The sequence below is a fragment of the Meriones unguiculatus genome, chromosome 10 (genome assembly GCF_030254825.1).
Source record: "Meriones unguiculatus strain TT.TT164.6M chromosome 10, Bangor_MerUng_6.1, whole genome shotgun sequence".
Taxonomy (NCBI): Eukaryota; Metazoa; Chordata; class Mammalia; order Rodentia; family Muridae; genus Meriones; species Meriones unguiculatus.
Window position 1 is genome coordinate 102,141,015 of NC_083358.1, and position 23,568 is coordinate 102,164,582.

Sequence of the window (23,568 nt, forward strand, 5' to 3'; positions counted from 1 at the left end):
TCTACTTCTGAAGTGGGGCTGCACCACTTGAGCACCTTTGCCAAGCTCATTTCCTGCTGTGACAATGAATACGGCTCTGGCAACAGAGTGGTGGACCTCACGGCCTCCAAGTACTAAGAAGCCCTGGACCACCCACCCCAGCAAGAACAGGGAGGAAGACAGAAGCCCTCGGCTGCCGAGAGGTTCCTGTCCCGACTCAGTACCCAACACTGAGCATCTCCTGTTTCTGTCATAGACTCCTAGAAGAGAGCCATACTTTCCTGAATACCATCAACAAAGTTTTCTGTAGCCATGCATAAAAATGCTCAGGGCTGTAACTTTATTCAACAAAAACATAACCTCAAACTTCCCAGCTTCCTGAACATGTTGGAAGCCTTAAATAAAGAAGCTTCATTACAAAATTTGAAGCATTAAAAAAAAGGACCTCTGCTACAAAATATGACAAGATTATCTAAAGCCATACTCACTTTGAAAACCAGGTTTTCATAGCTATGAAAATAGCAACATGTTGGAAAGTCTTTATTTTTCTAAGACACACACAGAAGCAGTACAACAGTGTCCACAGTCCATGGTCTCTACACTTGACCAACAGTTGCTCTGAGAAAGTCCTCATGCCTGAGGTCTTGTGGGGACGGCTTCCCTTCCTTTCAGAAGTCTTGGCGGATGTTTTCCTTGTTTGCCTCCCCGTGCTGCTGCTTGATTTGATAGATCTCATTCTCCAGCTGTACAATTGTCCGTTCAATCTCATAGTTCTTACTCACCAGGGACACCCAACTAAAAAGGGGGAAAGCAAATAAAAAAGAAAAGACAGAAAGGAAGAAAAAGGGAAAAGGATGTGATGTAAAATTTTTTGTAGAGTTTATCTTGAACATAGCTTCACTCAGGGCAGTAACATTTTTAACTTTTTACTTAAAAAAAAACCTGTCAAGTGCAATTATGGGAAGTAGGTAAAGGGGACACAGAACCTCTCTGCATTATTCCTTATAACTGTAAGTGAATCTACAATTGTCTCATGATAAGCAGCTTACCTTAGGAAGTAAGCACAAATGGGAGAATTAGTGAGGCAGAATCAGGAAGGGGTATGGAAGACAGCATCAAATTAACAGAAAACAGGCCAAAGTGTTAGAAAATGGTAGACAAGCCAGGCGAGGTAGCACATGCACTCGGGCAGGCAGAGGCAGGAGGATATCTGTGAATTCGAGGCACCCTGATCTACGAGGCTACACAGAGAAACCCTGTCTTAAAAAAAAAAAAAAGAAAGAAAGAAAAGAAAAGAAAAGAAAATGGTGGGCCAAATTCTAGAATTGATAAAACAACCAAAACCAAATCCAGACTTAAGGAAGTCACTATTTCCTGTTAACAAATCTCAAGGACAGATTTTAAAAAGCATCAGGTGAAAAAAAGTGAGAATACTGAAGGTGGGACACAGAGAATGAGGTGGGAGATGAAGGAAAAGTAGAAAACAGAGAAATCACAAACACTCACCACTAGATTTAGGATTCAATTTCTTTTTTTAGAGACAGGGTCTCACTCTGTAACCCAGGCTGGCCTTAAACTCAAGATCCTTCTTCCTTGATTTCTGACATGCAGGGACTAAGGTATTTATGGGCACACACAGCATATGGTTAGAAATTTCTATAAATTATGTGTGTGTGTAATAATGTTTTAAAAAATAATATGCATTCACAGGGGTAAACAAACTAAGGCACAATTAGGCAAAGCAAGGAATCTCCCTTCCTGCAAGACTGATGGCCTCAAGGCAAGCACTCAGCAGCAGCTCACCCTCCTCTGGAGGCACAGCTACTCTGACTGCATCTCCCTCAGCACATAGCAAAGGCAGGAAGACTTCCTGTGCTTCCGTGGCAGCCCTTGCGGACAGTCCCGCAATCTGACCTCTTGCTCTTAGAACACACTAGACCACTTGAAACACAATAAAAGCACACACTTACTTTGACTCCATCTCTCTCAATTTAGAGCCAGCGGTGAGCTGCATGTTTTTTCGCTGCCAGTTTAAATCTTGAATATGTTTCCTGTAAAAAGTGTTTTATATGAAACAATGGCATCTCAACATACAACAATACAAGAAAGTTATCTTTAAACTCTTCAGTGTTCACACACACAATTATAGGCTAATTCCAGAATTAACTATTTATTTCCCAATTACAAATTTCATGAAACATGCTCATCGTGGGAGAATAAAAATAGTACCCAACCCACGAACATGTACACAGATCACAAATTCCTCCTTCATGCACCTCTCCTTGGTAACGGCCTTGGGAAGAGTCACCGTCCAGCGCGCACACTGCAGCATGACCGCCATGTGGGCCAGCAAGCGTGCGCCAAGCTGGTCCAGTCACAGTGGTTAGAGGTAGCCTGAAGGAGGTGCTGGACCAGGTATGGCTATCAGAGCAGAGAGCCACACCACAATACCAGGGGCTTCAAACTAGAACGCACACATGCAGCCTCCCCGTCTCTTGTCATGTGATTCCAGACCATGTTCAGATCTGCCTCTAGGGGCATCAACAGATACACTTCTTCAATCTTGGAGTGCCACAAGTCTAAGTCAAAATAAAGGGCTTCTCTTTCACGCTTACCACGTCTGTGGTACTATTAGGAAAACAACGTGAACCAAGACAGTGCGTGTCCTTCCGGGTTCTTTCCCATATGGACATGTGTGTGCAGTGTGTTATCCTGCAATGTCCTGCCTGACTCCCAACATGCTCTTTCCAGGTTTGTGAGTTATACAGAATGTTTTTAGGTTTCAAGCTTATTTTTACCTCCACTTAGGTACAGCAAACTCAGGGCCATGGACACAGCATATCAAAAATACCTCCATGAACTCTAGTAACATTACAATTATATATATGTATGTGTGTGTATAAACAACTATTTGCTAACTGGCCTACATATTGTCTAAAACCAAAGCCAATTTAAAAACAAAAACCCAAAACGAAGACAATTTCTTGCACTTGTAACATTCAGCAATCTATTAGTGTCTGTGAAGCTCTAGCCATTTGGTCCTGCCAATTCAAGGCTGCCCGCCTGTACCCCAAGGGGCTGGCTCTCCAGAGCTGTCAGTGTGAAGGTGTCAGCACCACTGCTTAGAAGCCAGGTCAATTTCAGATTTCGCCATCAACTGACTGTTCAGTGTGGCCCTGCTGGCTGGAGTCTCTTCAGGTGCAAATAAAATACCTTCAGACCACAGGCATGTCCCCCTGGACAGCTCTGGGACAGTGTCTCACCACATAGCCCAGAAGCTCTAACTCCTGAACCAGCTTCTGAAGCACTGGGGCTACAGCTGAGCTCCATACTGGCTCAATCTATGAACTGTTCAAAAGTTTCCCAACCCACTTCATAAGTCTGCAAACCTTCAAGGATGCCTACCCAAAGCTTCCTTTCAGTGCATGCCACAACACTGAATTTTGCCATCCTTGATACCTACCACTTTAGTTTGATGAGTCTGTTTTTGTCAAAGGTAACTTTTACAAACACCAACAGTAGCATGCATGATTAAAATTTAATTGCTTAATAAATGGGGACTATTACTTTCATAGGGCTATAGTCTTAATGGTTTTCTTCCCAATCTCTCTCAAGGGCTCACCTAAATTTTACTCGAATAGGAAAAAACCAACTTACCGTAACTTCTGAAGCTCTTTCTGTGCATGTTCAATCATATGAACGAGATTTCTAAGGAAGGAAAAGATCACACACACCTTGCAATCTGGTTAACACCAACAAAAGATAAAGTGCCTACTTATACAGTCTGGTTTTTCTGCTAAAAACCTAAATCTTGGGATTCTGTGTCCAGTATGTCAGATTATATTATATTAGTTTATTTATTTTGGTTTCCTAAGGCAGGGCTTCTCTGTTTCCCTGGCTGTCCTGAACTAGCTCTGTAGATCAGGCTGCCTCTGCCTTCAGGATGCTGGGATTAAAGGCGGTGCTCACTGACTGCTCAACATGACTGGACACTGCCTGGCCCGATGTTACTCCTTAAACTTTCAGGACTTCTGTTTTGGAAGTGTCTCACTTTGCTGTCCGGTTGGCCTTGAACTCCTGGGCTCAGGCAATCCTTCTGCCTCAGCCTGTATTCAAGCAGCTGCAAAGGAACATGCCACCAGATCCCGTTTGGCATGGCTCTTTGATTATGAAGATGAATTCACATGCCGTATCAACTTCTTTTTAAGACAGCAAATCCCCATTCAGGTCTCCTTGAGCAATGCTGGCCCAGCTCTACTGCTCTGGATCCGGTGGGTGTGTGGTGCTGGCATGGAGGCCAGGACTCCTCACGTGTGCTTCCTGGCCTCTAAATATGAACTTGCTGCTACTCATGTTCAGATTTCTCCTCTGATGGTTTGTTTCATCACTGTACTTTTCTAGCCTTCCCCTGGGCTCTTCACTTTCTGAGGCTTCACCAACCCATTCATGCTGAAGACTTCTATTCTAGAGCTCTATTCTGGCCTCTGATCATTGAAAAGGGTTGTTTTTTTTTTGTTGTTGCTATTTGAACTTTATTCTTGAAAGCTTACATTGACAACATATGCTTCTTGTGGAAAAGTATCTATTGATTTAGAGGGAAAATATGCTCTGAATGTTCAACAGAGTGCTGTGTGGTTAAAAGGAAGGCAAGTGATGTGCACAGCAGTTAGTGAGAACAGAGCACGGCAGGGAGGCTGAGCTAAAGACAAGCAGAGTAGAAAGCCATGTTCTTTTAAATGTCATGCTTATTCCTTTGTTCTCCACACAGTCCGTCTGTCTCTTTTGTCTGAGGGAAGGTCCCACTATAAAGCTTACAGTGACCTTTAACTTAATATCTCTTGTCCCACCTCCTAAGTGCTAGAGTTACACCTGCTAACCAAACCTGGTTTCTCTGCTGTTTTAAGAATCCAAATCTCACGTGTGTGTGTGGGTGGGTGCAGGTGTCAGGCACCAAACCCGAAGCCTGTGCACGCTTGGCAAGCAGGGTACCGCTGGACTGCCACCCGGCTCCGCCCTCCTTGTTTAAATCTGTGTGAGAAAGGGTCTCCGTCCAGTTTGGCGCTGAACTCCTGATCTTCCCAAGTGCTCGGATTAAAGGTGCTTGCTACAAGGACCAGCTTCTGCCATCCTTCTAAATACTCCATCCCTCCCCCCTTTTTTGAGACAGTCTTCCATGTAGACCAGGCTGGCTTGGAACTCACATAGATCTGTCCACCTACCAATGCCTCCCAAGCGCTAAGCTTACAGACATACAGGCATGTACCGCCATACCTGGCTAACGGTTCTTGTGCTTTTTGGTTTACAGTTCCATCTACCCATGAAGAAATTGGAGGAGGATCTGGGTGTCCTTCATCTCTTTCTAGCTTGTCACTGGACAGGGTGTCCGAAGCTACACAGGTGACCCGACCGTGCCCAACTCAGCAGAATCTTCTTTCCAGTTTTTTTTTTTTTAATCCTCATCATTCTGAAATTGCTCAGTATTTACTATGTGTAGTAGTTCAGAAACATTTGCAGAGCACTGAACTATTTGGGCTCCTGGCCTGTAGCTGAAGCTATACAAGGGCCAGTTCACTTTTTAATTCTACCTGTACAGTGAGCAATGGAGTATAGAATTTAAGTGTTGGGTATGGTGTCTATTAATAAGTCAGGGACTAACTTAGTGGGTGAGGCTAGCCTAGGCTTTGTAACTGTGTGCCTAGGCTAGCCTAGAAAAGCACAGCAATACTCCTGTGTTCAGTACATTGTTTTTAAGACTTAGAAGTTGTAAGAGGGGGATAGGGAGATGGCTCAGAGGATAAAAGCACTGGCTGCCCTTGCAAAGTTCCTGAGTTCAATTCCCAGCAACCACATGGTGGCTCACAACCATCTATAGTGAGATCTGGTGCCCTCTTCTGGTCTGCAGGCATACATGCAGACATAATACTGTATAAATAATAAATAAATGAAAAGAAGAGGTGTGAAAAGAAAAAAAAAGTTGTAAGAGGTATGTGTGTGTGAGAGCACATGCATGTTGATACTTCCCCCAGGAGAAAAGGTATGGTATTCTCTGACTCTGTGTTCAGGGGGCTCTTTATTGCTTTATTTTTTGAGGCAAGCTCTTCCTTTATAACCCAAGGTGGCCGGGAACTTTTGGTGTGGCCCTACCTCAGCCTCCTGGGCATTGTTGGACTACAGGAGCAATCATGCGGGTCAGGACTTTAAAGACATGACCTGTGAATGGGAGAATCCATTATTTACGCATCCACACCTTAAGGGTTGCATTCTATCAAGTGGCACTCTGTGAATCACCCTCAGAGCTCATTTTCTTACTGTACAGTGAATGTGAACAGAGGACAGCTTAGCACTAGTGAACTCCGGAAGAACTCAAAGTAGCAGCCTTTCATTGGTGTAGCTGATACAATCCCGAGTCAAATCTAGAATCACTGTTATTATTTTGGATACAAAGCTGTGCTGTATAAGCCTAGGACGACTTCAAACTCAAAATGTAGCCTAGACAAATCCTCCCCATACCTCAGTTTTCCATCCCAAGTGCTGGGATTATAAGCATGTATAATACCACATTTTTTTTTTAACACTAAAGACTTTGCATGGGAAAGGATAATTCAGAAAGGAGAAAACCCAACTCTTCTTACTCGTTATATACTTTCCAGGCATTACAGCCATGCTGAGACATCAGCTCCAGATTCTCAATTCGGACTGCCTGATGCTCCAGCTGCGCCATGGAGTTATTCACACACTCCTGCCAGGCCGTAATGTCATTTTTTTGACCCGAGGAGGGGGCTGGAAGTTCATACCTGAAATGACACAACAAATAAATAAAACCAACATATCTTGCCAAGCCTTAATCACCCCTTCCAATAGGATCCCCACAGATATATGCCCACTATAAAAAACAAAAAGGCAAATTATCCACCCCCCACTCACACATGCACAGAAAGACCAAGAATGTAATATAGACTTGGCAGTAAAAAGAAACCCATTGCTCTGGAAACTAATTTACAAATGAAACACAGCTGTATACTGTACCTAAAATCATTTTCATAAGTGTGAACTAGTTAAATGGCGTCAGCAGACACAGAGACCCTGATGTCTTGTGTTGCCATCTTGACCCCTCTTCAGTAAAGCCTGCCTTACTAGCTTTTTAAAGAGTTGCCTAAACGCACGCACAGGCCTGCGAAGGACGTAGCCTGCAGTACACAGTACACAGCACTCTATTTCTGTTTTTCTGTTCCCATTTCGTACGTGTGGCCGGTACACCCTCCATAACCTCCGGCCCTGCTGCTGTTTCCTCACCGTTTCATGCTGAGTAATTCAATCGGCTGTCGAGCGGCCAGTCTTTCAAACTCATTTCTCATTATGTCAGTCTGATGCACAAACAACAGAAAAAGTTAGTACCAGGATCATGCTGAAAATAACGAACGTACTTTACTGAGATTTCATACTTTATAGTATATGTTACAGTGAATTGTTTTTTTTGCTTCTCTCAATTACTACTCTAAAAGAAAAAAAAAGATGCTAATATTGAACCCAGGTTCTTGCTTTACTCTACACTCCACTCTCATTCATCCCTCAACTTTGGTCTGGGCTAAATTCCACCTAGTGTCTGAAGAAACAGGCCCACACTTGAATTCCATATTCTGCCTAGGCACGAAGGGAGGCAGACACAAAAGAGCCCATGTGTCAGTTAACCCTAAATTAGCAGTTTTCACCGCACTGCAGAGTTGTGGAGCTCTGAGGACAACTGTACAACCCCCCACTCCCACAGTCACTGTGTATTCCACAACATACAATGGTCTGGAAGCCGAGCCAAACATTTCAGGAAGCCGCTGGTGCTGTGTGCTCTGACACAGCATGAAGTGTGTGCACTTGCTGGGAGTCCAAAACAGAGACCTCAAAGAAGTCACATGAGGCCACACAGACCAACACTGCCAGAACCTTGGAGCGCAACTGATTTTTGCATTAGGTTTTGGTTGTTACACTTTTAGAACGTTTCACTCTTGCCAAATTCTCATAGCCCCAACATGCAGTTACGAGCCCCCCACGAAGGGTCACAACCCAGTTTAAGAGCCTGGGTGACGAGGGTGTCACAGCCGTGGGCATGGAACAGTCTCCTCTCAACCACCTAAAGCACCAGTTCTCAACCTTCCTAGTGCCGTGACAGTTCCTCATGTTGTGCTGACCCTAACCATAAAATTATTTTCATTGCTACTTCATAAATGTAAATTTGCTGTTATGAATCGTAATGTAAATATCTGATATGCAGGATAGCTGATATGTGATGCTGTAAAAGAGTCACTTGACTGCTATAGGGGTCACGACCCATAGGCTGAGAACAGCTGATCTATGACAGCTACCCAGTTGCCATCACATCATTAATTTTCTATACAGCATCACAAACTATGACTTTTTAAAACTTATCTGCCCGTCTCAGCACTAGAATTTAAGTTCTGTGCAGGTACGGATTGTGCCTGTTGTTCTACAATATGCAGCTTGCATAGACCATCCTATAACCGGGGGAAACACTTCAAAACACAGACACAGGCACACACTTCCTGAACAGGAGGCCAGTAGTCTAGGAAGCAACAAGAATTCATACATGCAATTACACCAAACTAAAAAGCTTTTGTTCCAAGCAGTGGTGGCACACGCCTTTAATTTCAGCATATGGGAGGCAGAGGAAGGCAGAGCCCTCTGAGTTCCAGTGCAGAGAACACCTGTTTCAAGAACAAAAAAAAAAAAAAAAAGCTTTTGCAAAACAAAGGAAACAATCAAAAAGAGTGAAGAGACAGTTTATAGAATGGAAGTCTTTGCCAGCTATTTATTTTACAGGGGATTAATATCCCCCAAAAAGCTAAACATCAAAGATAAGTACCAGACAAGCAAATTAGCTGAACAGCCAATTATCAGAAAATGCAAATCAAAACTACACTCAATCTGAGAATGGAGGTTATGCCTTTAATAGCAGCACTTGGGAGTTAGAGATAAGCAGATTGGCAGTACAAGGCTAGCCAAGGCCATATGCTGAGTTCAATGCCAGCTTGGGCTACTTGAGACTCTGTCCAAACAGATAGACAGACAGACATACCCCGGAGCTGAGGACTGAACCCAGGACCTTGCACTTGCTGGGCAAGAGCTCTACCACTGGGCTAAATCCCCAACCCCACTGTTTTTTTTAGTGGACTTTCCATCTAGTAATGCGTGTCTAGGACAGCAGTTATAATCTTATAAAGACGTTTATTCCTTTTTTTTCCTTAAATGATTTGTTTTATTTATTTATATGTTTTATGTGGATGAGTGGTCTTCTGCATGTACGCCTGCATGCCAGAAGAGGGCATCAGATCTCAGTATAGATGGTTGTGAGCTACCGCGTGGCTGCTGTGAATTGAATCAGGACCTCTGGTAGAGCAGACAGTGCTCCTAACCTCTGAGCCATCTCTACAGCCTAGTGCCTTACACTTGTAATTCCAACACTCACAAGCCTGAAGCAGCAGGACGATTCCAATATCAAGGCTGACCTGTCCCAGTGAGTGCCAGGCCAGCATGGGCTACAAAGTGAGATCCTGTCTCAAAAACACCGAAGCTAATTGACAGAAGAATAACAATAAACAGTTATGTAACTCTTGGGGCTGTCTTCTGAGCTAGGAAAGGCAGTTCAATACATTAGCAACTATATAAGATAGGATTACATTCACCAGAACACTGGTTATAAAGGTAGGATTCACACGGTGTTTTAAAAGGGTAGAAAAATGTATTAAAGTATTTAAAAGTTTTAAATTAAATGCAGTTATCAATCGTAAGCTGTCAGACCAATATAGATGTTACATATGGTTCCTTTTTCTTTTGAATTAAGCAAACTTTTATGAAGTTTTGACTTGCAACAAGAAGGTGACTGACCCGGGTCTGATTACAGCTGAGATGGTCGGATGGTTTCCCACTCTTGGCAAAACAAGTGTTTTGAACAACATCATCTTTGTATAACGGGGTAAAAACTATATAACAGGTATGAACGATAATGTTTAACAGAATTCATTAATCTAGAAACGACACCTTAGCTGCACTTGCAAGATAACCATTTAAAAATGGTATTTTGTTAGACATGCTTGTTCAGGCATTCATACAGCTGCTAACTATATGAGTTTGGGTACAAAAATCTCCTTCCAGTGGTTGCAAAGAGCACAGGTAGCTAAGATTATTACTATTAAAATCTCGTGATTACCACCTATTTCTGAAGGGACCTTAGAGAAGGATAAAGGGTCCTTTTGTGAAACTTACAAGGACTCTATTAAAACACAAAACCCCAAATTAAACAAGTCTGCAGATAAAGTATTTCGCGGGTTTGTGTAGTACGAACCCTGTGGAAAGCTCATCTGGCTGTTTTGAACCCACTGATACCTAATGAGCCAAGCATCCACTTAACCTAGAAGATGAAGCTCAATTTACACAGCTTAAACCCTTCATTCGAAATCAAAGTCCGCGGGCCTCCTGGTCGGGTCGCTGGGTCAGGATACCGCACTCACTTCAAAGGCAGAGTAATCCGGGGCTGTCAGGTAGCTCAGGTAGTTCTTGGTAGGTCGGTATCTGCGCGTTTCCTCCTCCACCAGGGCCGCAGCCTAAGAATGAGAACAGGGCCGGGGTCAGGCGGAAAAGGGCAGCGTGCCCCCGGCGGCCCCGCCGCACATGCCCCGCACTCACCGCTTCCCGCACGCCGGGCGCCTCGTAGCCTTGGTCGAAGTACGGCAGCGCATCCACCACCACCTCCCCGGCTACCAAGCCCGTGCCCGCCATTGCGCGGCACCCTGCCCCGCGAGCGCCTTCTGAGTCTGCGCAGGCTCAGCTCCATGCCACTGCGCCTGCGCGCGGAATGACGTCACACGCGCCGCTGGCTCTTCGACTCTGGCGCATGCGCAGCTGCGAATCCTGAGGCCGCTGGCGCTGAGAATTGTTTTGTTCAGTCCGGTGGACTGGGCATCATGCCCTGAAGTCGCAGTGTGTCTAACGCCTTTGCCTTTCGTTTTATGGGTACCAAGTGGGTATTTCTGAAGCTCCGAGGACAACTTTATTGGAATTTAAAAGAAAAACAGTAGGGCAGACAGGAAGCAAGGCAAGGGGGAGAGGAAGCCTTGTCTTTTGACTTAGGCACAAAGGTTAGCGATCCAGGTGGGACTGGCAGCCGAAAGGCAGGAGGGGAACGGATTTAAGAGGGAGAAAGCTCAGAGCGTTTCGGGCGGGGGTGGGGAGCGGGACGGATCTCGGCAGAGGTGGTTGCTGGACTTGGCTGGAGGGGAGAAGTAAATTTCCCTCGCTCTTTAACCTTCCACCTTCTAAACACGCTCCGTGTTGGGCTTCCAGCGCCCCCTTGCTCTGTCCTCATTTCGCAGCGGGTCCTTTAAGAATGTTCTGTTATAGACTCTAGAAATGGGCACCTGTTTTTTAAATTAAATTTTTAGCTTTAACAACCCTATACGCACCGGGGGTGAGGCTTAGTGTTAAAACTTCAGTTCAGTCCCCAGCGTTGCAAACAAACACCTCATCCCTTCCAAGACAGTAATTACATCTACAAAATGCCTTGTTTACAAAGCTCTCCCATTTTTGTCTATTGGGTCTATGTAAAACCCAATCATTTTGTCTTTAGGATCTGTGGTAATAGAATACTCCTCGTTTGGCTCCCAAACCCTCAAACTGTAATTAGTAAATATTCTGCATGAAGTATCTCCCAGACTAAAAGCTTTGGAAAAGTTGGTCACGATTAAGCCTGGTTAGTCTAAGATGGATTGGGTACTCAGTCCCCAGCTGGTGGCGCTGTTGTGGAAGTTTAGGCCAAGCCTGGCTGGAGGTCACTGGAGGTGGAGGTCACTGGAGGTGGCTTTGAGAGTTTAAGCCTCACATTACTTTTCTCTCTGCTTCCATGTTGCTGTTTATAGATGTGAACTCCAGCTCGCAACTCCTGCCTCCACGCCTTCCGCTTGGTGCCATGCTTCTCCACCAAAATGGGCTCTTAACCCTGGAACTGTAAGTCAAAATAAACGATCTTCAAGTTGCTTGGCCAATGTTTTATCACTGCAACAGAAAACTAAAACACATCTTAAACGGATTTATTTTAAATTCTCCAAATCTGTGGGATTATTTTAAAATGCCTTTATTCATTAAAAGACCTGTAAACATTTGATAGAAATCTTGAACAATTCTTTTTACAAACATCCAGGATTCACAACATTTACAAAAAGAAAATACAATGAACTCAAGGAAAGAAAGCAGCTTTCGACTGTAAGAAGGTGAGACTCTCATCCGCAAAGCAGTCTCCCTCAGAGCAGAAAACCCTCCTACTCCCATTCTATAAACAACCAATTAGGAATTGTTCCCTCAGGATTGGGGCGCCTAGGGAGATGTCTGGAGGAGCTTCACCGGGGTAAGCTGCATTAACATTTTAAAAGACAGGCTCAGTTTTTTTCCTGGACCCACATCTAGGAGCTATACTGCACAGCACCAGTCTTAAATAGATTCGTTCAGGTACACTTAAATGGGCGATAATGACAGTACTGTACAAGTTAGTCAGTTGTATCCCAATACAGTGTACAACATTTCTAAGTCTGAATAAATATTTTCCATGCCAGGTAAAGCCATGAGCAAAGGTTGAAGGAAACACATCTGCCACATTTATCAGTTACCAATGAAACTGCACCTTCACTGACAAACTCCTTCTCCCAGCTGCTACTCCTTAGGTTTTCAGCATCTGGTTGATGGAGAGGCGAATACTTGGAGTCTAATCAGAATGAAAACTCACAACAACATCAAAGTAACACATTTGGCCTCGGGTTCTACCCCAGCAGCAGAAGAAAAGCGAACAAAGGAACTGAGCCTCACTTAGACAACCCACAGCCTGAGTCTCTGCGGAGCCAAGAGGTGGCTCTGGTGTACTCCACAAAGAACTTTAAATGTCGCTGCAAGACTAAAGAGCTCAAGTTTCCATCTGTAGGACTAACCAGCTTTTATGTGTTCATAAGTCAAGTGTTTGGCTTAGTCCAGCCTTGTGTAAAACTGGCCAAATTACTTAGCCTCTCTGAACTCCAGTTTCTTGTAAAAATAACATGAAGTTGATCTAAAGCTCGAATAAGATAGCATAAGTAGACTAACACAGTGCAGCAAACTGTGGGCACCAATTTGCTCAACAAACAGGTAGCTATGTCCTTAAAAGGGCATTTTCATATGGGCCGTATTCCACACAGCATAATGCTGCCATGTGAAAGGCAAGCTATTCCAGCAGGACACATGTTCCAGGGAGGATCCGCATGGTGTCTGCTTTTTAAGGTTCTAACATGAATGAAATTTTCCAAGACAGGACACGGGCAGAATGGGGTTATCAAAGGTGAACATACTAAAACTTGAAAGTGCAAACGGTCCATGGATTTAAAGCAACCTGATGATGAATCGAGTGTAACCGCCATGTTCTTCATTTCTGCCTAGTCCTGAAACTCAGCATTTCTCTCATTCTCCTCTTTGCATTATTTTTGTTTTTTTTTAAAGAGCAACACTAAGTATTTCTGAGTCTTTTTCTTGTAAAAGACAACTGCTTTCATAGACTAGGCATAAAGTAGAGCTTCTTGTACCCACCAATAATCAAAAGAGAAAACACCAGTGAAAATAACTTGGCCAGGTATGATGGCACACATCTTTAATCCCAGAACTTGGGAGGCTGAAGCAGGTGGACCTCTGTGAGTTTGAGGCCAGCCTGGTTAACATAGTCAGGGTAACATAGACCCTGTCTCAAACAAAACAAAAAAAACCAACTAACCAAACCAAAGTCCCCGCATTAGAAGGAGAAGAGATTACATGGTTCTAGACTATTCCCAGTTGGTCTGCAGCAACAGTCTTTCTCCTTGTACAATCTCAAGGACTTTGTAGGACTCTTCAAGGCATCCAGATCCTTGGAAAAATACTGTCTTTGGCACTTTCAGTTATGTTTAGAATGAAAACAAAGATTTCACTTCTTGTGAAGAAACCTCATCTTGCTTCCTGGAAGGAGAAAAGGGTAGTGTGAGCACTTATTTTACCATTATCTGTTACATGTTTGGGGTAGGGGACTAACAACCTAGGCACTCAGAACCACTCAGAAGTTTAGCTGCCCTGCCAAGTGCTGTGATTTGTATAAGTGTTCCCCAAAGTCCTATGGGTGAAAGCTTGGTCACCAGCTTGTGGCACTATTGGAAAGTAAAGGAACTTAATGAAGTGGGGCCTAGCGGGAGGATCTCTGGTCGTGAGTATGCTCTTGCAGCTACTTGGCCCCTCCCTGTCTCTGATTCCTGGCAGCATGACACAAGCAGAAGCTTTTACCCATGTCTTGCCATGATGTATTACCTAGCCACAGGCCCAAAGCACCAGGGTCTATGATCTATGGGCTGAAATTCCTCAAACTAGAAGAGGCCCAAATAAGCTTCTAGAACAGTAGTTCTCAACCTGTGAGTCATGACCCCCATGGGTACTGAATGATCCGTTCATGGGGTCACCTAAGACCATCAGAAAACACAGATAGTTACGTTACAATTCATAACAGTACCAAAATTACAGTTATGAAGTAGCAATGAAAATAATTTTATAGTTGGGGGTCATCACATACAGGGGGAGCTGTATGAAAGTGTTAGGAGCATTAGGAAGGTTGAGAACCACCGCTCCAGAGGCTTTTTATTATCTTAGGCATCTGGTTGTGCTAATGGAAAGCTATCAGTTGATGTGTTCGACCACAAAAAACCAAACCAAACCAAACCAAAAAACCATGAGTGTCTAATTGTGGAGGTGTTAAGAACTCAAGACAGAATCTAATCTAAGTGGTTTTCAACTCGGACTGGAGTTTCAAATTACCTGGTTTACTCCATAGAGATTTCTTGGAGCTCATGGGAAACCTTTAAAAAAGTCCCTAAAGATTATCATCTGATCTAATCTAACCCTAGGGACAGAAGAAATCATAGCCTGCAGCATAATTTGCCCACGGTCTCTCAGCTAGTTAAGAACAGGGTCTAATGAGGCACCGGTTCCATTTAGGATTTAAGATCACTGTTTGAGAAAGGCACACAACTGTTTTCATAGCACACTGGAATTTAAAAATCATAAGGAATTGTGTTTATAAAATTAGAGTGAGGCATCCTCCCCTGCTTTCCAGTCCTCCTGGTATTTTAGTCTGAAGTCCATGGACACCCTAAAGTTATACGTAAAATTTATCTGTATGCCTAAGTACATTTTTCCAGTAACAGGACTATTTTTAAAACACAGCCCTGGACGGTGCTACCTAGAGAAGGTTTATGATCATGATGTGGGAACTTTCACTGTAAAGTTAATTAGGGCTTCACATGAGGGACACAGCCCAGAGCCCAGCCTGGTAGGGAATCCCCAGTGTTTGAGGTGACTTGTTTTTTAAAACTTTAAGAACTAGGGCCACAGTGTCCAGTCAAGCCAGCCTGAGGCTGACTGCTGGTCTGACTGGAGTCTCTGGGATGAGACCTGCTTACTGAGAGGCTCTTTTACAGCCACCTTATCTAAGAGAGAGCAAAGCAACTCACCAAGACTCCGCAAAATTCTATTCACACCACTGGGTTCCGACTCAGGAATTGTTTCCAAATATTGGAGAGCCCGGACTTCAAACAAACCTATGAAGAAGACATTGGTGAGATTGTCCAACACTCCAGCCTGGAAACCAATTAAATTAAACATTTTTTTTCTCTTTTTGGCAGTGATGTGGGCAGATTCAGGTCTTTGTACACGCCAGGCAGGTACTCTACTACTGAGCTGTGTGTCAGCCTAAGATTAGTCTTTTTTAAATGATTTTTTAAAATTTGTTCATTTACTTAACTTTGTGTGTTCATGTTTGTGCATGAAGTGGGGAAATGCATGCCATGATACACATGTAGAAGTCAGAGGTCAACTTGTGGGTGTCTGTTCTCTCCTTCCATCACATTGAATCCAGGGACAGAACTTGTCAAGGTGGCTAGCAAGAGCCTTTAGGACTGTCCATCTCCACTGCCCTGATCCTGTTTTTATTACCAGTGTATTAGTCTGCAGTTAAACAGTATAATAGATAATTCCCAAAGTAACTCAGATGTGCCCTGGTAAGCCTACACATCTTGTCTATTATTCAATCCTTATCCTACACATTTTGTCTGTTATTCAATCCTTATAAGAACTCACCAAATGTGGTGGTTTGAAAGAAAATGGCACCCACAGGCCCACAGGGAATGGCACTAGTAGGAGGTGTGGCCTTACTGGAATAGGTGAGGCTCTGTTATAGGAAGTGTGTCTCAGTCTCTTCCTGCTGCCTGGGGGCCCAGATGCAGACCTCTCAGCTCCTTCTCCAGCACCACATCTGCCTGCATACCCCCATGTTTCCCACTATGACGGTAATGGACTAAACTCCTGAACTGTAAGCCAGCCCCAATGAAATGCTTTCCTTTATAAGAGTTGCCATGGTCATGGTGTCTCTTCACAGCTACAGAACCCTGACTAAGAAAGCAAACAAGGAGATCATGATTTCTTGTAGAACCTTTAACTCCGCTTTGCCGAAGCTCCCGGTCCTGGACAAATCCTGCAAACATCTGTGTCTCCATGAAGAGATCCAGAAAGTGGCGGACACTGCGGGAAGTGTGGGACTTCCGAAACGGCTCCCTCTGGAACACGCGCTCCCCACGCTCTGTGACAGTCATATTCAGAGAATAATGCCCCACAAGCTCCACAAAAAACCTGACAAATGCTTCAGACACCAGGGAATTCAGTGTCACATCTGTGAAACAAAGGAAAATAATCTAAGTTTTGTGTATTAAGAACCTGACACTAGTTATGGAAGCCAATTCTAAAGAGTCATGAAAGACAGTAAGTTTAGGAGTGTGCATTCCTAGTTTGCCGCACAACTCGTGGCATACAAAAAGCAAATGGCTTTTGTCTTGACTTTCACCCCCCAACCCCACTACTCTTACTGCACCTTGCAGCCTGGCTTCCACATTATGATTCATTTCTCCTATGAAAATGCAAACACAGCCCGTTTCTCCACCTGTATCCTCCTCTCAGTCCTCTGCTGCATTTGTGCATCCCTATGCTCTTCTGGTCCCTGTTTCCTGTCTTGAATGTCAGACTGAGAATTTGGCACCCTCTTGTCTCTTCATTCTCTCCTGAGTGTGGCCCTCAGACCACTTCTCTTTGGCATTCTACTCTGCTCCTTAAAAGGCTAATTTTAAGGAGGTCTGGTGGCTCACACCTGTAAATCTTAGCACCTGGAAGACGGAAGTAGGAGAATCAGGAGTTCAAGATCATCTTGAGCGATATAGTGAACTTTGGGGCCAGTTTGGGTCGCCTGAGATCCTGTTCGTGCAGCAGCAGCAAGCAGTAAAAATAAAGCCAACTGGCACAGAGACAGAGCTGGCTGTGCAATTCCAAGTCCTAATCTCCACATCAGCATTTTGCTCTTTCCGTCCTCAGGCTGTCTATGGCAGTCAACACTTGGCTGTCCCAATATAAATTGTATCATTTATAAAGTACATAAATTTCAACTTGTCTAGAAGTCACCATATCAGATCCTTTACAATATTTGGTAGGTTATGAGCCAATTAAAATAAGCTGTCAAAACATAAATGCACTAGTTTTCCCACAAATCACTTGCCTTCTTAAGTTTCTCACCGCATACTACACCATGGTTGACTGCAATAACAGTAGTGCGCTGGGTGTTAATGCGCTGGCACTGCACCACCTACTCCTCCAAAGACGCCGATCAGAAACGCTTCGGTCGCTCTTTATCTCCTGTCCATCCACCCATCCATTTTACTCCAATACACACCTCTTTCTCTAGGCTCTTTCCTTGACACCCAGGCTGGTCTCAAACTTCTACTACCCTCCAGTTGCTGAGACTACAGGAATGAAATACCATGCCTGGCAAAATACTACTTCAGTTTGTGGGTTTTCTTTTAAAGGCCAGGTCTCTGGAGGGGCCTTGGAAGTCGCTATGTAGATCCACCTGCCTCACCTCAGGATGCTGGGATTAAAGGTACATGTTACCACACCAGCCTCAAACTGGGTTATCTTTTCTCTAATTCTGTTCGTTACATTCCCATCAGTAAACAGCCTTACTTCCCCATCTGAAATGTCAATATGACACCTGCTTTTTGTTGTTTTGTTTTTGAGACAGGGTCTTATTATGAAGCCTTTGCTGGCCTGGAACTCACTGTGTAGACCAGGCTGGCCTGGAACTCACAGAGATTCAGACTCTGCCTCCCAAGTGCTGAGATTAAATGCATGTGTTACCATGCCAGTGACAAATATGTTAAGGGCCATGGGGAGTGGAGGGAAAGAAATGAGTAAACATTGGTGAGAGGGGGAGGTTTTTTTTTTGGGGGGGGGAGTTTTTTTTTAAGGGCAGAATTAACTCAAAGAGAAAATGACATGAGAGACAGACCTATAGGAAGAAAACATCCTATAAATGTAACTTATCAAAAGTCCCACAGCCTAGGGGGACTGGCACTTGGGGAGCAGTAAGAAAGGACTGAGATTCTCAAGGAGCACTACTTTGGCACATTCTTTAGCCCAGCGCTGGATCAGCATCGAGTGTTCACGGCTTCAACCTAAAGGCCTCGGCCCACATGTCTCACACCTTGTGAAAACTGCTTTTCCTGGGCCAAGACTTCATTTCGATCTTCTAAAATCTGCACCAAGGCAGCTTGAAGCTTAGGCGGCAGAATTTCATCCTCGTCAGACACCTTAAAGGGAAGCAACTCTGCATGAGCCTTAGAGAATGCCAAACGTGCACCAGCTAACAACCCCACCCCACAGGCGGCTTTGTGGATATTCTGCCTGAATAGTCATTTTAACTTCTGTCACTTACCTAGAATCAGAATGCACTATGTTTACAGTATATTTTAACTTTGCTTTTAAATTCCAAGCAATATCTTGTAAAATTCTCTGGCACTTTTCTACAAAATCTCTCATCTACAAGTTTCATTCCTTGTCTCCAGTATTATTCCCCAAAAATGGTAGTTCCATTGTGAGGATCCAACTGATTCTGAAGAGAGGGATCTGGTTTCCATGCTCAATTGATACTCAAGAGAGCTGTTCTGAGACTCTTCGCTATCTCCTTTTCCCCTTGGCATCCATCAGTTAGGACTACCTCATACTGCCCCAGTATGCCTTGTTTGGATTGCTGTTATACCATCTCTAAAGCATTATATAAATGCCCACTGTCGTATTCAATGAGACCTCTGTCTTACTTATCTGTAGATTCTAATTGCCTGAGTATCTACAAATACCAGAGTTAGTGCTTTTCGCGTGTTGAATTGGACATGGGAGCTTATGCATCTAGATGGAACTCTATTACTGAGATGCATATTCAGCTCAGTATATTTCACCAACTTAGAGGCTTAAATGTCAACCCTTCTGCAGCTGAAGGGATGGCTACTTCTTTTGAGAGTGACATTTATGCTGTTTCCTCCTTTGGGATGGACACCTATAAACTCAAGCCAAAATTTTCAGGACAATCTTGTATGGTTAGCTACAGTGTCGGCTCTGAGATGGGTAGGAACTAGAAGCCTTTTCTGAGTCATCTTCTCTAAGTACTTTCACATATTTTCTGTCTAATTGCCTACAGAGACACCTATGTCCCCAAACATTATGTAACCATCTCCTTTGTCACTCACCTCCTGTAGGAACTTGTCTGCACAGAGATCAACTATCAGCACCTATGGAATAAAGGAGGCAGGCAGGTTCAACCAGAGACATTCACAGATACATCAGGCACTGTGGAATCGGGATGGGCATTCTCATTCTTCCAGGCCATGGGAACAGTTTCAATCAAAATTAACTTAAAGTTGCAGCCAACTTAAAACTAATCCATCAAAACAACAAACGAATTGGAAAAAGAAAAAGATGTGCCCAATTACACAGTACAGGGATTTACCAGGCCAGTGTGGTGGAGTAGTGGCAACGAACAGCCTTTTTAACTAGTGATACTGAAGAGGTGGGTAGCTGCAAAGAGGGAAAATCCCCAAGTGAGCTTTACACCACACTATTTGCAAACAAATGAAGTACAAGGTGGAGTCAGCAACAAAATCAAAAGCAAACTAATAGGGAGATAACAGAGGAGGATATCTTCCTCTTCATTAGTTTAATGTGAAAATTTTAAGCCGTTCATGAAAACATCAGTCATAAATGAAAAGATTGGCATCTTAGCCACATTAAAATAAAGAACTCTCCTGCATTAAAAAAATGTCACTTTGGGCTGGGTGTGGTATTACAAGATAAAATACCAGCAGTCTGGAGGCCGCCATGTCAGGATGGTTTCCAAGTTCCAGCCCATCTTGGAGATATAGTGAGACCCTGTCTCAAAAACAAACAAGTGACTTTCACCCCAAAACCCAAAAAGCACACACACACCAACCAACCAACCAACAAACAAACAAAAAACCAAATTCAGAACATTGTTTTGGAAAAGGAAAGGCGAGCCTCAGGCTGGTGATATAACCCAATCTTCAGGCCTTGCCTTGCTTGCATGCATGGATCCTGGAGTTTGATCCTGTGCACCAGACAGACCAGGTATGCTGCTATCTACCTCTAACGCAGAACTAGAGGGACGGAGGCATGCAATCAGAAGTTCTTGCTCACGCACAGCTACAATGTGAGTGAGGCCAGTCTGGGCTTCCTGAGACCCAATCCACAAAAATAAAAGAAACAAAAGGATTTCTAGAAACATAGGTTGGGCTGTAGCTCAGATAGGCAACCTGGATTTGATCCCAAAACCATCAAACAAAATAAATAATGAGGACATTTTACAAATCATGGAGGATAAATAATTCAGGAGAATGGCAGCAAATAATTTAGAGATGATATTCAATGGCCAATAAATACACCTCAAAAATGATCAAGAAATGCCAATTAAACTACAATGAGCACACAGCTCCATAGTCACCAGCCAGGGGAGGCTGAACTACACAAGATGACAACAGCGCTGGTGGTATGGGAAGCCACGGTTCCTCCCGTGCTCTGTTGGGAGAAGTTTAAGTTGCCACTAATGTTGAATTTCCTGAAGTTGAAGATATGTTTAGCCTATCGCTCAGAATTCTGTTTTGAAGCATATACCCACAGGCCTGCAAGGATGGAATGTGATGGATAAAAATATTTACAGCAGGACTATTCATGAAACCCTCAGGCTGGAGAGGGCTCAGGTATTTATCAACTGCAGAATGAGTAAGAAAACTGTGGCACACTCACACATCAGCACATCCTAGGCAATCAGAATCACCCAACTATTGGCAAACCCACACAGATGAATACGAACACAGGCCTCCCAGAGGAAACTAGAGAAAAGCTACACTACTCTTTTATAGGAAGCTTCAGAAACAAGAAGCCTTGATTACATTGTTTTAAATGTTATTAGCATTTCTCTCTCTCTCTGCATGTCACAGAAAGAAGAGAGAGAGATGCCCTGCTATGCCATGATGTAGAAAGGCCTTGCAGAAGTCAGTTTTCTCCCTCTGCCTTTCACTGGATCCTGGGCTGTCAGGTTTGGGTGCAAGCACATTTACCAACTGAGCCACCACACATATTTGATGATAAAATTATCAAGAAATACAAACAGATGGCTACTGTAAGAGTGAAGACAGTAGTGAGCTTTTCTGGGGCTTGGGGAAGGGACCATGAGATTAGGAGACTTGAATCTTTTGCTGTAATGTCCCATTACAATCCAATGCTGAATTATATACTTATCACTTTGTAATACTGCTTCACTAAGGTGCATTCTGCTTGTTTAAGGCACTTATCTACACATGTGCTAAATTTGAAACAACTTTTTAGTACACCCAGAAAAATGTGTTGATTTTAAGAAAGAAAACATGGGCCCACAAGATCAAGCTGGACCACCAATATTCTATCCCTGCTGCCTACATAAAGGTGAAGGAGAGGACTGACCCACAAAATTGTCCTCTGACCTCCATATGTGTGCCATGGAACCCATTCATATCATGTCATACAGAGAAAAAAAAATTTGTTTGTTTTTTTTTTGAGACAGGGTTTGCGTAGTCCTGGCTGTCCTGGAACTCGCTCTGTAGAGCAGGCTGGCTTCAAACTCAGAGATCCGACTGCCTCTGCCTCCCAAGGGCTGGGTTTAAAGGCATGCCCCAGCACCATTAGGCTTTAAAAAAGTGTGCTAGAAGGCAGAGGCCTCTAAACAGACCAATGACTCAGTGCAAAGAGCATTTGCAAGTAAAGAAGTGTGGACAAAGGGTGTCCTGTGTGACACACTACAGCTTCCAAAACAAGATGTAAATTGTGTTTGTTTTTCTATCTTATTTTATATTTTTGGTGGTGGTAGGGAGGTCCCAAGGGCAGAGACAAATACAAAGTGACAGAAAGATGAGTGGGATTGGGGTGCATGATGTGAAATTCACAAAAGAATCAATAAAAAGATAAAAAAGAAAACCTCCTTTTTATACATAGATGAGTCCATTGCTCACTACTGTAAAAACAAGTTAGATGCAAATGGACCATGGAACTGTTTTCACTTTAAGAAAGGGGCTGGAGAGATGGCTCAGTGGTTAAGAGCAGTGCCTGCTCTTCCAAAGGTCCTGGGTTCAATTCCCAGTACCAACGTGTCAGCTCACAACTGTCTGTAATTCCAGTTCCAAGAACTCTTGACACCCTTATACAAATGCACATAAAATAAAATTTAAAAAAAGATATAAAATATGAGTGTAATAAACATAATCAGTAATTGTATTCTTGAATTTTTAACTTATTTATTGTATTTCATGGTCTGAGTGTTATGCTCGTATGTCTGTGCATCAAGTGCATCCTGGAATTGGAGTTATGGATGGTGTGAACTGCCATGTAGGTGCTAGGAAAGAACCTCTTGGTCCTTCGAAGGACCAAGAGGTCTTAACTGACGAGCTTCTGAAGCCCAAATGATAAAATTATGACATTTATAACAATTCTGCCCCTCTTAAAAGATCATTTGGTTTCCTTTGCCAACACTCTAGTATTTCCCAAAGGTGCAATCTATTTCACCTTACCTCTTCGATGGGAAGGTCCTGAAGCTGGGGCAGGGAGCAGGACAGGATGCCAATGAGGAAGGGAGTAGGTGAGCAGACTATGTCAATCATGGACACTGGAAGCACTGGGATGTAGGTGTGCTGCCAGGTGAACGGGTACAGCGCAGCTACCACGGCATGGCCACATTTTGACAGGGTGCTGGACCGAGGGGAAAGCACATGACGTCATAAATAAAGCAGCACCTGGGCCACACTTCAAAATATTATGTCAAAGCAGTACACAGTGACCTCATTGGCCTTCACAGATCAACAACCCTGTGATCTGTAGTAATTTTCAGCAGACTCATCTCGGTCGGGTTCACCACAATTTATCACGCTAAAATAAATGATGCGTACATAAAAAAGCAATACTGGTGTTTTTAAAGGTGTTTTTAAATATGGGGTCTCACTATGTTGCCCAGACTGTCCTTGAACTCCTGGACTCAACTGAATCTTGTGCCTTGGGCCTCCTGAGTAGATGAGACCATAAGTATGAACCACACAGCCCTGCAAGCAATATCAATATTCTATTTCTTTCTGTTTTGTT

General features: G+C 43.6%; 2 protein-coding genes and 1 long non-coding RNA gene across 3 annotated transcripts in view; 1 reads left to right on the top strand and 2 right to left on the bottom strand.

Annotated features, from left to right (window-relative positions):
• Positions 1–480: 480 nt before the first annotated feature.
• Bcas2 (BCAS2 pre-mRNA processing factor) lies at positions 481–10,829 on the bottom strand. The gene is made up of 7 exons (XM_021653349.2): positions 10,672–10,829; positions 10,497–10,589; positions 7,273–7,343; positions 6,612–6,773; positions 3,637–3,687; positions 1,950–2,030; positions 481–774 (listed from the first exon to the last, which is right to left on the bottom strand). Exons 1-7 carry the CDS (start codon positions 10,762–10,764, stop codon positions 648–650), a joined length of 678 nt encoding a protein of 225 aa, XP_021509024.1. The 5' UTR covers positions 10,765–10,829; the 3' UTR covers positions 481–647.
• Positions 10,830–10,862: 33 nt separating this feature from the next.
• Positions 10,863–12,026, top strand: LOC132656947 (uncharacterized). The gene is made up of 2 exons (XR_009594787.1): positions 10,863–11,005; positions 11,901–12,026. It is a non-coding gene; the product is annotated as an uncharacterized LOC132656947 (long non-coding RNA).
• Positions 12,027–12,099: 73 nt separating this feature from the next.
• The window catches only part of Dennd2c (DENN domain containing 2C), a 71,071-nt gene continuing 59,602 nt past the window's right edge, over positions 12,100–23,568 (bottom strand). The window contains exons 14-19 of the mRNA XM_021653355.2: positions 23,004–23,181; positions 19,638–19,679; positions 18,599–18,704; positions 16,505–16,741; positions 15,528–15,614; positions 12,100–13,989 (exon numbers count right to left, since the gene is read on the bottom strand). Coding sequence (XP_021509030.1) covers positions 13,958–13,989; positions 15,528–15,614; positions 16,505–16,741; positions 18,599–18,704; positions 19,638–19,679; positions 23,004–23,181 — 682 coding nt within the window. The 3' untranslated portion in view covers positions 12,100–13,957. The remainder of the gene's footprint in view (positions 13,990–15,527; positions 15,615–16,504; positions 16,742–18,598; positions 18,705–19,637; positions 19,680–23,003; positions 23,182–23,568) is intronic.